General features: G+C 44.8%; 2 protein-coding genes across 6 annotated transcripts in view; one reads left to right on the top strand and one right to left on the bottom strand.

The window, feature by feature from the left end:
- Nucleotides 1-9,015, bottom strand: part of SPDYC (speedy/RINGO cell cycle regulator family member C) — a 276,726-nt gene extending 267,711 nt beyond the window's left edge. Inside the window, exon 1 of the mRNA XM_029611412.1 lies at nucleotides 8,889-9,015. The gene's annotated coding sequence lies outside the window, so the exon portion shown is untranslated. The remainder of the gene's footprint in view (nucleotides 1-8,888) is intronic.
- Nucleotides 8,667-14,880, top strand: part of SYVN1 (synoviolin 1) — a 134,792-nt gene continuing 128,578 nt past the window's right edge. For 2 of the 5 annotated variants that reach the window (XM_029611405.1, XM_029611400.1), the window contains exons 1-6: nucleotides 9,073-9,221; nucleotides 13,082-13,216; nucleotides 13,314-13,472; nucleotides 13,784-13,876; nucleotides 13,977-14,129; nucleotides 14,440-14,488. In XM_029611405.1, the coding sequence (XP_029467265.1) occupies nucleotides 13,341-13,472; nucleotides 13,784-13,876; nucleotides 13,977-14,129; nucleotides 14,440-14,488 (427 nt within the window). In that variant the 5' untranslated portion in view covers nucleotides 9,073-9,221; nucleotides 13,082-13,216; nucleotides 13,314-13,340. Of the gene's footprint in view, nucleotides 8,818-9,072; nucleotides 9,222-9,586; nucleotides 9,606-13,081; nucleotides 13,217-13,313; nucleotides 13,473-13,783; nucleotides 13,877-13,976; nucleotides 14,130-14,439; nucleotides 14,489-14,880 lie in introns of those variants that run through there. The other 3 variants (XM_029611402.1, XM_029611401.1, XM_029611404.1) reach the window with 3 other exon arrangements.

The following is a 14,880-nucleotide window of genomic DNA, read 5'->3' as shown; positions in this document are numbered from 1 at the left end:
GCTCTGACTGCGTCCAGCCCATCCCAACACACCAATTACCATGATAGAGAACAATAGACATGAATTTTGACACATAAGGCCACAGTTTTATTGTCACATGTTTAATGAACACGAGCCCCATGATAACCTGTGACCCTTATCACGTCACCTTGCCATCTGTTGTTAGCCAAGCAAGACAGCTTTCATTAACCCAATTCCCTGTGATGATACCAAGCAAGGGTGAAACCCACACTGCCCTGAAAGGCAGCCAACTGGCTCATGCACCCCGCCATGGGCATGAGGTAGTGATGCACTTAGCTCTTGCCCCCCTCCCCCCCCCCCCCCCCAATACACTCTGTTGTGATCCCCAGGTCCCTAACAAAACAACTTCTGCAAAGCTCCCTGTAAGGTATTGTTAAAAAGATAATAATCAATATCAGATAAATTAATTTTGTCTAGTCTGTATAAACCTTCACATTGGGTGTGAGTGGGCAGACAATCTGCCTTCTCCCAACTTTTTGGTCCAAAATCCAATTTGATGATTGACCTTCTTATGTTCCCTCCTCCATAACTTCAGATCAGATCATTTGATCCATGGTATGATGTCTGACCATAACAGACATGTATGGGGGAACAAGGCAGCTAACTCCAACATGTCTGGTTTTATCAAATGAATCAACTGTCTACAAGATATAGTGCCGAGATCATTGCCTCCCAAATGTAATGTTATGGCATCAAGCTTAGTGGATATATCCCTTCTCTATCTCATAACTAGCAGCAGCTGTTCCCAGCGCATACTACACTTACCCATCCATGAAATTTGTACCCCATGATGGGACAAGCACAGATGAGGCTCATAAATATGGACTTTCGCCCTTCTAGCTGCCTAGTGAACGAAGGAATGTCCCACAGTTCAGACCACCCTTCATCCCACTGGCTAATCTGCAAAAAAAAAGGTCAAATGTCATGATTAAAAGAGTGGACACTATCTAGTCTGAGGTAAGCATTAACAGTGGAAGATTTCCGTCTCCTGATTGTTTGCTAACAACCCACGAGCACTATTCAACATAGTTAAAGACCTCACCAATGATAAAACAGAGTCCCCCAAGAACCTACCAGAAAACAGGTGTAATGAAATAGCAAAATTCTTCAGTGACAAAATAACAAACTTAAGAACCAAAATCCCAAACACAACAAAACAAGAGATCAAAATGTACAAAAGAGATGTAACACAATGAATTACGTTTGACGAGATATCAAATCCATGCTAAAAAAAAATTAAATCCTGCCCCACATATAATTGACACCTTACCTACAATAGACATAAAAAAAAAAACTAGGTAACACAGCCTCCCCCAATACTAACAAAGATCACAAACCTATCATTAGTGGAAGGAACCATGCCAAATATACTTAAAGGTGCAATCATCAAACCAATTATAAAGAAAAAAAAACAGCGACCCACTTATCCTGAGCAACTACAGACATGTTTCGAACCTACCTTTAATCACAAAACTAATAGAAAAAACTGTTCAAAAACAGCTAGCAGAACATCTAGAGACCAATAACATACTATACCCTTCACAACATGGATTCCGCAAACATAGCACAGAAGCACTACTGCTCTCACTGACAGACAACATTTTGAGAGGATTTGATAGCGGAAAACATTACATTCTTGTGCTTTTAGACCTGTCATCAGCTTTTGACACAGTAAATCATGACGTACTATTAAAAAGATTAGTAGAAATAGGACTAAAAAACAACACAGTTGCCTGGTTTAGATCGTACCTAAATAACATTTTTTCAAGTTCAAATTAATAACGTAATGTCAGAGAAATTTAGTCTACTAACAGGAGTACCACAGGGATCAGCCCTGTCCGCAACGCTCTTTAACATCTACCTACTTCCTTTGTGCCACTTACTAACAGGCCTAGGAATCATTCATTACATATATGCTGATGACATTCAACTAGTTCTACCCGTTGATGATTCAATTGAAAAAACTTTAAATCTAGCAAACATGTACTTAGACATTATCAAGTAACTGCTAAACCAAATGGAACTAGTGATCAATATTGAGAAAACTGAATTCCTACATTTAGAATGAAAAAATATTGAGATCATACAAACTCCAATTATGCTAAAAAATAATCAAAGTTAAACTAGCCGAGAAGGTATGGAACTCAGCCTGAAACATGTATCACTGAAAGTAAAAGAAGGCTACGCCAAACTGATGGTCCTCAGGAGGCTAAACATCAACAAACCTTCACAGTACTTCAAGCTCTAATTTTTGCCAGCACGGACTACTGCAACACACTGTTTTTGGGATTACCATACACAACAATAAGACCACTCCAAATCTTACAAAACTCAGCCACAAGAATACTTACTGGCAAAAGGAGAAATGATCACATCACTGAAACTCTAGCTGAATTACACTGGCTACCCATAGAACAGAGTACATTATAAAACACTATGCACTATACACAAATTAATGAAAAACCAGAGTGGTTGAACACAGCACTGCGTGTGCACATCCCACAGAAAAATCTTAGATCGGCCAACAAAGCCCTCCTAACAATCCCTTCAGTTAGGACAACAAGACTGACTCAAGTTAGAGAGTGGGCTCTATCATTAGCAGGACCGTGTTGCGACCGGTCTTCGAGGGCTTTGCCCCGCCTACCTCACTACTTGTGGCTCCTCCCACTCACCTCGGACTACTGGCTGCCTCAGCGTCTGTTTGTCATCCTCTCCGTCGTCCCCTGACCGGCTTTGGTGCTGCCTCCTGCCATGCTCCTCCAAGGTACCTTAGGGTGCGGACCACCCTCATCTTTATTTGCACGTTCGCACAAACCTCAGGGGCATCCCCCTGATATGACGTCATGCTGCCTGGATAATTAAGCCTACAGTATTTGCTAGCTCATCGAGTTAGCAACAGTATCTCTACAGATGGGATTCGCTCTCTGTACTGAAGCTGCTCTGCCACTCCAGCACTATCTGGAACTCTTACGCCCTTCGGGGTTGCTAACGGGGTACCCGCTCCTCGGGGGCCTCTTCTGCTTCTTTCAGGTGCTATCAGGAAACTGGTACTCGCTCCTCGAGGGCCCATGTTCCTGAGTCGCTGCCTGCATCTTCAAACCTTTCTACTTGGAAGACTTCACTAACAGTTTCCATCTGTGAGTACAACTATCATCTATTCCACAGTACTGCTTCACTGGAACCAGGTACTTGCTCCTCGAGGGCCTGCCCCCTGTTCTGGTGCCAGACCTCTCGTCTAGTGGAATCTTTGTTACTGCTACGTGAGTACAATACAACTGAGTCTCTCTGCTCTAAGGGATCAGGTACTCGCTCCTTGAGGGCCTGCTCTCCCTGTCTCGGAACTTCTCCTAATTCTACCTGGGACTCTGAATGCTTCTTATTGTGTACTCATAACTCTGTCTCTTTTCACTACAGCACAACCTAGCAGAGGATTTGCTGTTCCAGCGTTCTGTGGGAGACCTGCCCAGCCGGGCTCAACATCCAGTACTCTCTACTGCCACCTCTGGTGGTTTCCAAAACTGTTTAATAAAAGATTCAAATCGGTGTTGTGTGGCCAGAGTCTCTCCCTCACATTGCAGTTCTGTTTTGTTTTTTTTTTTTAAGAAAAAAGAATAAAAACAATATATATATAAAAATAGTGGATGTAGTGGTGGCCATCTCCGCAGTACCCAAGAATCCACTCAAACACCTCGAAACCATAACACCAGCAGATTGCCTCTGGGTGCCACTGGGACCCCAGTTGAACCAGAAACATTTGTTGCCTCTGAATCGAGAGCGTGAAGAAAAAGACCCTTTCCGTATAGGCTTATCTTCAGGCAACTTATGACTTTAACTCTCCCTGAGAAGTTTGATCATCTCCTCTAAGTCTTGATCAAAGAGCAGCTTCCATTTAAAAGGTAAGGCTCCCAGCTGAGGCTTAGATGAGACGTCCGCCAACCAGGTCCTCTTCCAGAGGAGTCTCCTGTCCAAAACCACTGACATCATTGTCCTTGAAAAAGTCGAATGAAGTCGTACAATGCAGTGGCTCCATGGGCTACCACGGCTTCCAGCCGCTCAGCCTGCTTAGCCTCAAGGTCAGACATGGCCTTGTCTGACTGCAACTGCTGTACCCAGCGGAGACCTGCCCTTAGCCTAAAACTGCTGCAGCCCGAATGCCAAGGGTGGACACCTCAAAAGTTTCTTGAGGTGAACTTCCAGCTTCCTATCCTGAAGGTCCTTTAGCGCTGTAGCACCGGCCACTGGAATGGTGGTCTTCATTGTGACAGCTGAAACCAAGGCATCCACCTTCGGTATTCTAAAGCTCTGCTCATTTTCAAGCTCATCTCAGGAGTATCCAACTCCCTAAAAACCAATTTCTTGACAGACTTATGGAAAAGAAAGGCTCTTGCCAGACCTTGGAGGCCATCCATGACCGTGTCCACACCTTCCTGATCCGAGACTTCCTGTGGAAGCTTTATCCCTAATTCTTCCAGAACATGGGGTATCAGGGGACCCAACTCCTCCTTGTGGAACAGCCTAACCACTTTCGGCTCATCCCCTTCCACGGCACTTCTTCCGTATACTAGTCCAACATAGTGACATTCGCCCTCTGCGGGGCTGGCGCCAGCAGGTCCTCATTGTCTTCAGAAAATTCTTTGGTTGCATATGTCAGTGCGGGTGCCCCAGGGACTCTCCAAACCGTTGTGGCCCCCTTAGAGGGTCTGGCTGCGGGCGCACAGAGGACCTCTGGGCAGCCTTGCACCACCCCGTGGGCTTTTCTGGCCAAGAATGACTTGTGCAGCAATAGTACAAATTAAGAAGAAAAATTAAAGGAGTCATCTGAGACTCCCTCCTCATCCTCATCTCCTGAATGGGCCCATTCAGACTGTTGACCTCCCTTGGAGGCCCTATGAGCTGGGGAAAGAAGTGAAGGGGAATTCCCCCCCCCCCCCCCCGCAGCCCGTGAAGGAGCCATGAAAGTGGATAAAATGGCAACCGTTGCCTGCAGCGCAACTGAAATCCCACCAGGCTCATGCCACCTCCCCAATGGTGCTGGGACAATCGTTGAAGTTCCCTCACTCCTGGAGAGGCACTGAGAGCATCAGCTGTTGCGGAAGAGATGCACGCGTGCGCCCCCACAGACCACACAACTTGAGCCGCATGGCATCGCTGCAAACGCCTGACAGACAGCCACCAGAGAAACAGACCCACCAGGGAAACTCACAGCAACAGTTGCCAGAGGATCGCGGTACAAAAGAGGCTCAATCAGCCTCAAGGAAAAAGAAACCAGACCTTTACTTTTTTTTTTTTTACTTTAACAAGGCTTGACATCCAAGAAATAAAAAAAGACTACTTCCCTTTCAAGTAGGCTGGCTGCAGGCTCTGACTGTCCTCCTGCAGGTGAGGGAAGTGGGACCCCCAGTTATCTGCCTGTGCTGGCGATCTTGGACTGAGCACCAAAGAGCCACCAACCCCCTGTTCGTCCACCTCAAAACCAGGAAGGATGGCCCCACCAGGACCCAGCAACCTCCTGGGAAGCAATTCCAATTTTTTTTTTGGGGGGGGGGGAATACAGACTGCAGGTTTTATACCTCCACTATCTGCTGGAGACTGAGAAATACTGAGAGACTGCAGGTGGCACCTTGGGTCATGCTGTAGTGTCAGTAAAACTTTCTCTGTCTCCATCTGCTGGAGGGGAGGCAAAACCCAGGAGTCTGGACTGATCTGGGTAAGTACAGGGAACCGGATTCCGACCGTCCCCACTGCTGATGCCTCAAGCCTCTCCCTATAGCTTTAGCAGTGTCTAGCCTGTGTCCACACTACCCAGGCTGAGAGGGATTCCCCTGAAATAGCTTGCAGCAGTAACAACTGGACTGGCCTTCCCCGCAATCAATGTCTCAATTCTCTCCCCGTGGCCCTAGCCAAGTAATCCTCCTCAGCCTTTTTTTTTTTTTTTTTAAACAAATAAAGCAGGACTACTTTCCTGATCTGCCATCAGTTGTTAGGAAGAGAATAAGTGTAATCTCCAGGGGAAAAACAAGGGAACCAGACCACTGGCTTTCAGTCTACTCACTTTCCATGGACCAAGCCAAAGACAGGGTCACAATGGCCTCTACTCACCCTGCTCTACCAGGGGAATGGTGCTCTTCAGCACCTAAGCAATTGCCTCCTTTTATTTATTTTTTAAATCTCCAGACTGCAGGTTTTGCACCTCTACCATCTGCTGGAGACAGAAATACTGAGGGGACTGTAGGTGGCACACTAACTTAAGTAACACAGTCTCAGTAAAGCTTTTCTTCTCTGTCTCCATCTGCTGCTAGGGGGAGAAAAACCCATGCATTTGGACTGATCTGGGGGACGCTCAGGAACCTGCCATACTACTCAGTCCTCCTACAGAGTCCTTGTGTTTCACAGCAGAATGTGATACAGGAACACTTGGCTCTTGCAAACAGTCCCTGCTATTTTATAACAGGATGTGTTACATGAACACTCAATCCTATACAATCCCTGCTGTTTCAAGGCAGGATGTGTTACAGGAACATATCTGGCTCTACTACAGCAAATATCAGATCTTTGAACAGGCATGAACTGCATGAAACAGGGTATCAGTTTCCAGAAACTTGAAAAAGAAATAACTATGGTAGTAAGCGCCAATTCCTCAGCCAGATGTCCCACTGTTGTTCTGCCTTTAAGGAATTTATAGTGATGATACTCTTGCGTTTTCAGTTCTGTAAAAATCCCAAAAAGTTATCCACTTTTTCAGCAGGGTGTGGATTAGGGCATGTGCCCCACAAAGGTATCTCCAGCTAAATTAAATTATCTTGCCTCCTCCAGAAACACATACAAATCGCTTTATTACATCATTATCTGACAGTATGTCCAGCAGGCAGACCTCATCATCCAGAGATTAATGACTGCTGTTTAGCTACATATGTTGATCTGCTTGCTTGGTGTCTCCAACTATAAATAAAATGTTTTGAAACTGAAAGCATTTTACAGTAACAAAAAATAGTATTTTTTGTCATTTTCTAGTGGATTTAAAAATGTAAAAGCTGCAACATGGACACCAGTGAATAGTTAAATATTCTATTGCTTTCCTGGTTGAGAAGGGATATGCGTAGTTTGAAAAGCTTATAGATAACAATCTTTGGATAATTCCATGTTGGTCCAATAAAATGTTACCACAGCTTGCAGAGAATCCGGTTTCCTAGCATGAGTCATGATAGATATCACTGCCTTCTCAAATTTTTTTGGGCCAATCCTGGCTTTTAAACTGTCACTGTACATGTGTGACATCTCTAGTCTGCACTGACCATTTCAAATCAGCATATAAGTACCAGAAAGCACTAGGAGGAAGCATATCAAAAAGCCAGGACTGGCTCCTAGAAACACTGGGCAACACCTATCTAGTTCAAAAGCAGTATTTAAAAAAATAGATTTGCAAAGATTTTTGGACATGCCAGTTTCCACCTGCTCCTTTGGGCTTCCAGCTCAATTGGCATCGGCCTCAATTGGATAATATAGTGTTATGAGCCTTCATTTACTATTACCTAATACATTTTTTCTTGTAGTTTATATCCTCTCCCAACTCATTTAGCTGTCATTGCAATAGCATTCCTTGCTTTGGTGGCCATGCACCAGGGCTCCTTCTGGAGCTGTGCAATCACGAGCCCTATGTCTGGCCACTAGGTGTTGTCTCATGCCTGGGTTGTCTTGCCCCCGCTGGCTGTGAGCACTATCTCTGGGGCATCTCTAGCCCCCAGCTTTACTGGGAGTTGTGGGAGCAAGAAACCTGACCTGGAAATTGAGCCCAGGTCCTCTGCATGATACAGGGCTGACCCTTTGTAATGTTGACAACGGCATGGTGAGAAAAAAGGCATGATCTCTCAGGCCGATTCCAAAAAACCCACGGGATAGCCGGCGCTCCGTGTTGAGCACCCGCTCTCCCAACATGCGCCTGGGCATGCGATTCTGTATTTAAATTAGGGCCCGCGCTAATAAGGAGGCGCTGGGGACACTAGCGCATTCCTAGCGCCGCCTTATTAGTGGAAGCAGTGGCTGTCAGCAGGTCTGACAACCGGTGCCTAATTTTACTGGTGTCGGTTTTTGAACCAGCAGCCAGCCACGGGTTTGGAAAACGGACGCTGGCAAAATTGAGTGTCTGTTTTTTAACCAGCCAACTGGTGGGTAGATTTTTTTTTTTTTTAAAGAACATTTTGGGTTTTTTTTTTTTAATTTTTGGTACCTTCGACTTAATATCACTATGATATTAAGTCAGCGGGTGAACAGAAAAGCACATTTTACTTTCAGTATTCCGGGAAATAACTAATAGGCTCATCAAATGCATTAGTTTCGGGGTGTTTGGTCGAGCGTTTTAGACGCGCTATTACCAGTATAAGGGGTAATGATAGAGTATCTAAAACGGGGGCGCTCGCCGGAGCGCAACATTCTGTATCGGCCTGTCTGCAGAAAGGCCAAGACCTCTCGTACATCCTGCCATGAAACAGCAGGAACTCTGCAGAATAGCGCAGTCTCCGCGACATAGCAACAGGCTTCCAGGATTTCGTTTCTCATTGGTCCGCGTCCTCCTTTGCCACATGATTTTTCTGATTGGTTCCCAGGGCCGCCTACTTCTCCCACCAATCAGGGGCGGCCACTTACTCTTGGCCTTTTCCATAGACTCAGGCTTAAGGGTGGGGGATGAAGGATGCCAAAGAAGAAGTCAATTTCACTTTGTTTTTTTAAAACGACACCTATCCTAACGGAACTTGATGCAAAAACAAAACAAGCAAATTCAATCATGGCTTAAGATGAAAGGTAATATGTTTCCGCCTTTCGCAGGTGCTTTCCGGCTTAATCTTTAGTATCCTATCCCTCCCCCCACACACCTGGCCCTTGGTCAGTTCCATGGTAGCGTCTTGGATCGTACTACTGAAAAAATGTAGGTTGTGAAAAAAACACTAACGAAGAAAAAAAACAACAAAGGAAAGGACTTACGGCCAGTCGTTGCGGAAGACTATAAATGGGCGAATGCGGTAGGGCGAATGAATTATGGTATGCATGTGTTTGTGTTGGGAAGTTGATTGGTAGGGCCCAGGGAGCACAGGAAGTGAGGTGTCCCTCTTCACTTCCGGTTTATGGTGGGGGCGGGGTTGGGGTAGTGGTGCTGCGGTAGTGCTGCAGGGAGGTAGCAAGAATAGTAGTAAGTGCTGCTGGCGCTGGTAAGTGAGGTGGGGGGAAGGATTGTCGACATCATCTTTTATACATAGGGTTCTGAAATAGAATAATAGTGCAACCCCTTTCTCCATAATATGGCTGTTTTTAGTTGGGGGGGTTCTTACTTGCATTCCATTTCTCTCCTTTCTTGCTACATTCTGGGTCGTGGTTTTGGGGGTGCTGTTTGATTCCTCCTTTTTCTTCAATTTTCTTTGCCCTCTGGCTTTCTCAGTAGCTGGTATGTGTCTGCTACTCTGTGGATGGAAACAGAAGCGATCCCACATTTTAACGTTTCTTTAACACTCTGTATACATAATATTTTACACGACGATCCATATGGTTATAGCTTTCCTGGAGAGCTTACGGTGTGTTTGAACCAGTGAGGATAAGTAAGTTTTTTGAGGTCGCACAGTGAATTGGGGGAGGGAGGGGCCCTTGGTTTTCAAGTTCCTAACACCTTTGCTACCCTGTCAGCCTAGTGATTGGTGGTCCTATGGCTGTAAGAGTTATGGTTCCTAAAAATGGTGTTCCTAATCTGCTGTCATACTCTCTCCTTATGTCTACCCAACTGTCGCTGGTTAATAATGACAAGATTATTTCTTCTTATTTAGCTTTTATGTTCATCTGGCACCAGTGCTGCTAGATTTTGCACCACTGATGTGGGTGCATTTAAATATTTGAAGTATAAAGTTTTGCAGGGCTTTGGAATTCTCTTGGCAGAAAGGAGCTGTATACACCTACATTGTTTATTTTGATGATTTTATTTAGTGTGTGGTATATAATAAATGGGTTTATTGTATTTAGTGTCTTGTGATTCCTTTTATTGGACCAAGATGAAAGAAATTATGCAGCTCCCTTATCTCATGTCAGTTCTTGCAACATATCACAACCTACTGAGATTCCATTTTTTTCCAGGGCTAATATAGTTACTAAAAGAACTCTCTTACGCTAAAAAATCTTAACAAACAATATAGCATTTTATTTGAGTACCTTAGCTGCTTTTGAAAGAAACTTTTTTTTTCCTGACACAAGGCAATGTTTTCAATTATATTCAATCAAAATTTTCAAATATGTGCATGCAGTCAGAGAAAGCCAATATAAATAAAATAGTTTTTAAAGTTGAAAATGAGAACTTCTAAAGAAAAATGAAAGTGTGAAGAAGTATCCGTACTTCTATGCTAGATATCCAGTATCATGGAGGTCAGAAACGAGGGTTTAGCAAAGTTCGTTATATTGCACTGAGTGCTGAGAAATAAATTAAGTTGTTGTCTTGATTCCATCTTCAGGACTGCAATGAGTGAAATGGCAATAGAGGGGTACTTTTGTAGCTGCCTACATGTATCTAACTTTCAAAGGGAGACTAGTATAAAAGTACCCTTTGTCTTTGCATCTGCTAGATCTGCAGGTTAACTGTGTGTTTGAAAATCAAATCTATGCATATATCTTCCTATTCTTGGCCCTCCCGCCCCCAAATCCATCTCTTCTCTTTGATGGACCATTTTTGCTTGGTAAAACTAGACAGCTAGATTTGGCTGCTGCAAAGGGTGTGGTTCTCACCCTGGGAATTTTAGCTTTGCATCTTATTAGCTATCTGGCTAGATTCTTATGAAGATTGTCTTTGGTGATAGATGGAACAATTTAATTTTAGTTCTAATCAGATTTGAGGCAGGTCAATGCATCTTGGAGACAGAAATAAATTCTGGAATATGTGGAAGCAATTTCCTTTGATCATGAGAAGTTTTATAGCTGTTCATATTAGGAAGTCATAAGGGCAAGGGAAGGAGATGAGCAGAAACCCAATAAGGATCTGCAGTGACACATGATGGAGGGGTGTGGGTATGGGGACATTTTGGTGGGCCAGAAGGTCTTTCTCTGCCATCAATTATTGGGTTTCTATTTTATTATGTAAAATTAGTCATGATATTTCTACCTCCTGAGTCATATAAGGTATTTCTTTCAATTACCAGCAAACCACAGGCTACATCTAACCAGCACCATTGGTCTAAGCTCATTTTGCACTTGCAGCTTGAAGGGAGAGGAAACAGTCTCCTTCAGTATCTACACATGCACATTGTTTAAAAATAGCCTTTGTACATCCCCAAGAAAGATCCAATGATGGGAAACATATATCATATACTTAGTTTAGGGGTTAGTTTTGTCTGTGCCGCTGCTAACTGTGGCATATCTGACAGCAAAAAGCCGGTGATTACATTTCTTATATTTAAATACTAGCGGTACCTGGCCATGTGTTGCAGTGGCAGAGTCAGGTTCTTTACGCTCCCTTCCCCTTGTTCATTTACCTCAGTCACTCATCCTCCTCCCCCTTGGTCACTCACCTCCAACTCTCTCCCCTCACACTCACCTCTCCCCTCATTCTCCCTCTCCTGACACTCACCTCCCCCCGCCTACTGCCTACCCTTCAGATCAGAAAACCTTTGTCTTTCTATTTCTGTGGGAACCCCCCACCCCAAACCCCCCTCCAATCCCAACCCTTTAAATCAAATAACCCCCCACCCTCCTGCCCCCTACCAAGACCTGGGAAATTAAAATTGTTGGTGCCACATGTGGTCTGTCCCTGGGCATCTGTGCGCGTTATGTAACCAAATAGGGGCGTGCCTAACCAAATTTGCACTTCCAAATTTGTTTTGTGGTCTGGGGAGGGCTATTTTGGTGTGTTCCCGAGATCTTGCAAGTTTAGTGAATGTATTTGTGTGTGAACCTCCCCCTTCCCCCAAAAAACAACCCTATGAGAAAAGTTCTCTTAAACTAACCACCCCACACTCTCCTGCCCCTCCCCCCAGCCCTGCGAAAAACAGTAGCCCCCTGCCCCCCCCCCAGAGTTGCTGAATGAATGAAACCTGCCCCCCCCCCCTCGTGACCCCTCCCCAAGATGTTCGCAATAAATTCATCACCACCCCCACCCTCCAGACCCCCTGAGACCTGATAAAAATGTCAATCAGTGGAGCGGGTGTTCAGGAGTGGTCCGGGAGCGATGTATTGGCGTTGGTCCATCGGCTGCGAGCACTGAAACGGGTTTAGACGGCCCTTTGCCCTTACTATGTCAGTGGGGTGGAGCAATGGCAGCGGTAGGTCCTCTGACATAGTAAGGGAAAAGGTCCGCTGGCTGCCAGTCCTGAAAATGGCGCCGAAGGGCCCTCGCCCTTACTATGTCACATGGGCTACTGCCGCCATTGGTGTCCCCGAGTGGCATAGTAAGGGAAAGGGCCATCGGCGCCATGTTGATTGCTGGCAGCCGACGGCCGTAGTGCAGGAGATGTGTCCCGGACCGTTCCTGGGGCCCCCCCCCCCCCCCCCCCCCCCCCCCCCCCGCTGGAGCCTCCTGGACTTCTGTCTGGTTTTGTGTGTTGTGAGGGCCTGGGAAGTAAATAAATTTGGCATGTGTGTGGGGGGTGTGAGAGAGGTGGTGGGTGTATTTTATCTGTAAAGGAAATAGTTATCTTCCGGCAAAAAAAGTGTGCGAATGTGTTAAAATGGAAGTGAAACGTGGACCTGGACTGGCGAAATGATTAGTGTAGTGTGTGTTAGTGTAAGGTGTAACAGATGGCGCTTACGTCCAGCAGATGTCGTTTTCTCGAAACAATTTTTAAACCTATTTTACCTGTCACAGGTGTGACATATCTGTAATGTAAGTACAGAAGAACCTTCCCTTATGCAAAATGAAGGTTGTGTCCAAATTTGAAAGCAATCGGTTCAGTGGTTTCTGAGATTAGCGATTTTGTCCAAACTATTTAACATTTTTATTTATATAGATTTGTGTGGCTGTAGATTTAACAGCAGCTATGAATGTTTTGCATTTTCTTTGATATATATATATATATATATTTTTTTTATGATTGATTTCCAGGCTGCTCATTCCTGCACGAGTGAGAGCACAGAGCTATGGCGCTTGGACCACTGGTTTCCAGTTCCATTTTACTGTGACCTTAAGCAGGCTGCTTAATATCTCTGTACTGAGACTTAAGAACATAAGCCCTCTAAGGTAAGGGACTTTGGACCTATGTGAATGATTTGGTTCATTGCTGTGCATTCTGATGCTTTGTCTTATGTTTAACCTCTGGTGCTTGTCCATTGTCTAGCAGGCTGCTGAGGTTAGGCTAACCAAGATGTTTCGGACGGCAGCATTGATGGCTGGAAGCCTGGCGCTGACCGCTGCTGTAGTAGCCCATGCCTATTACCTGAAGCACCAGTTCTACCCAACTGTGGTATACCTCACCAAGTCCAGCCCCAGCATGGCAGTAAGTACCGAATAATGTATAATTATTTCTCTCTTTATGTGCTTATGCTAGGAATCTTGATCCTAACAACGGGTTGGGCATTGCAATGGCATTTCTGCTGCTGAGGGAATTGGGGAGCACTAGATGTAGCCCTTCTCAGAGTCTAATGTAAGCTCTTAAAGGAAACTTCTGTGCCCTTCGGGTCGTTTTGTTTTCCAGAAACATGTACCCAAGTTCCCGTTGCCCAAGCAGAATCGGTTTGTGGCAGAGAAAGTGATCTTAATACAGTCTGGATGTGTAGTGCTTTTTTTTTCTCTTCTCACCCCCTGCAGGTCCTGTACATCCAAGCCTTCGTTCTGGTTTTTATGCTGGGTAAGTTCATGGGCAAGGTGTTCTTTGGGCAGCTACGAGCAGCAGAAATGGAGGTGAGGCTCTTTATTCAACACCTTAGGAAAAGAAGATGAGTTTTGCTTCTTAGTTCTCAATAGTCAAATTATTTCACGTTTCTATGTCTCTTTCTTTTAGCACCTTCTGGAGCGTTCCTGGTATGCAGTGACAGAGACCTGCCTAGCTTTCACTGTCTTCAGAGATGACTTCAGTCCACGTTTTGTGGCACTGTTCACCCTTCTCCTCTTTCTCAAGTGCTTCCATTGGTTGGCTGAGGATCGGGTTGATTTTGTAAGTACTCCTTCAGGGACTTTTTGCTGCTATTAGGGACTGGCCCTTCCCTTTTATTCCTGGGTAGGTACAGTCACAAAGCCTGTAGTGCCAGGACAGAATGCAGTTCGTCCCTGTTCAATTTGTTCCTTTGGATCCTCACTGTGCCTGTATGATGTGAGTGACCAAGAGAAAAGTCTCTATGGAAAGGTTTAAGAAATTGGGGCAAGACCTAAATAAGAGTCACCAAAGAAGGGAATAAAGAATGGCTTGATGTTCCAGCCATTGTTAGTAGTTTTATTAACTGAAAGCAATTTATATTTTTCTACAGATGGAAAGAAGCCCTAATATATCTCTGCTCTTTCACTTCCGTATTACATGTAAGTATTGATCAGTGGATGGCTAATGTTGAACATAATGAGCATGGTAATTGATGGTTGTGGGGAAGGGGAAAATGGAAAATATGCTTAGGACAGGTATGCTGGCGTTTGTGGGACAGACTGAAGCCATGTTTTTTCTTACTTCTGTTAGTATAAGGCATTGTTAACAGTCAGTTCTCTTGTGTGTGTGGTGAGTGAGAAGGGACAGGATAGGTGAGACATCATGCCTTAGACCATCTGTTCACAGTGCTCAGCTGTCCCTTAGAGTTGGTCCAGTGTTGGCAACCCTCTCTCCTTTTTCCTATGAATGATTAGTGTGGGAGTCTTCCCCTGAGCACCTGTAAAGTTATTCTTTTGTTTGTAAGTACCATGGCCCTTGCAAGATCACATTT

This window comes from Rhinatrema bivittatum, chromosome 8 (assembly GCF_901001135.1).
Source record: "Rhinatrema bivittatum chromosome 8, aRhiBiv1.1, whole genome shotgun sequence".
Classification (NCBI taxonomy): Eukaryota; Metazoa; Chordata; class Amphibia; order Gymnophiona; family Rhinatrematidae; genus Rhinatrema; species Rhinatrema bivittatum.
Note: the sequence above shows the minus strand (reverse complement) of the source record. Positions and strands in the feature narration are given on the sequence as shown.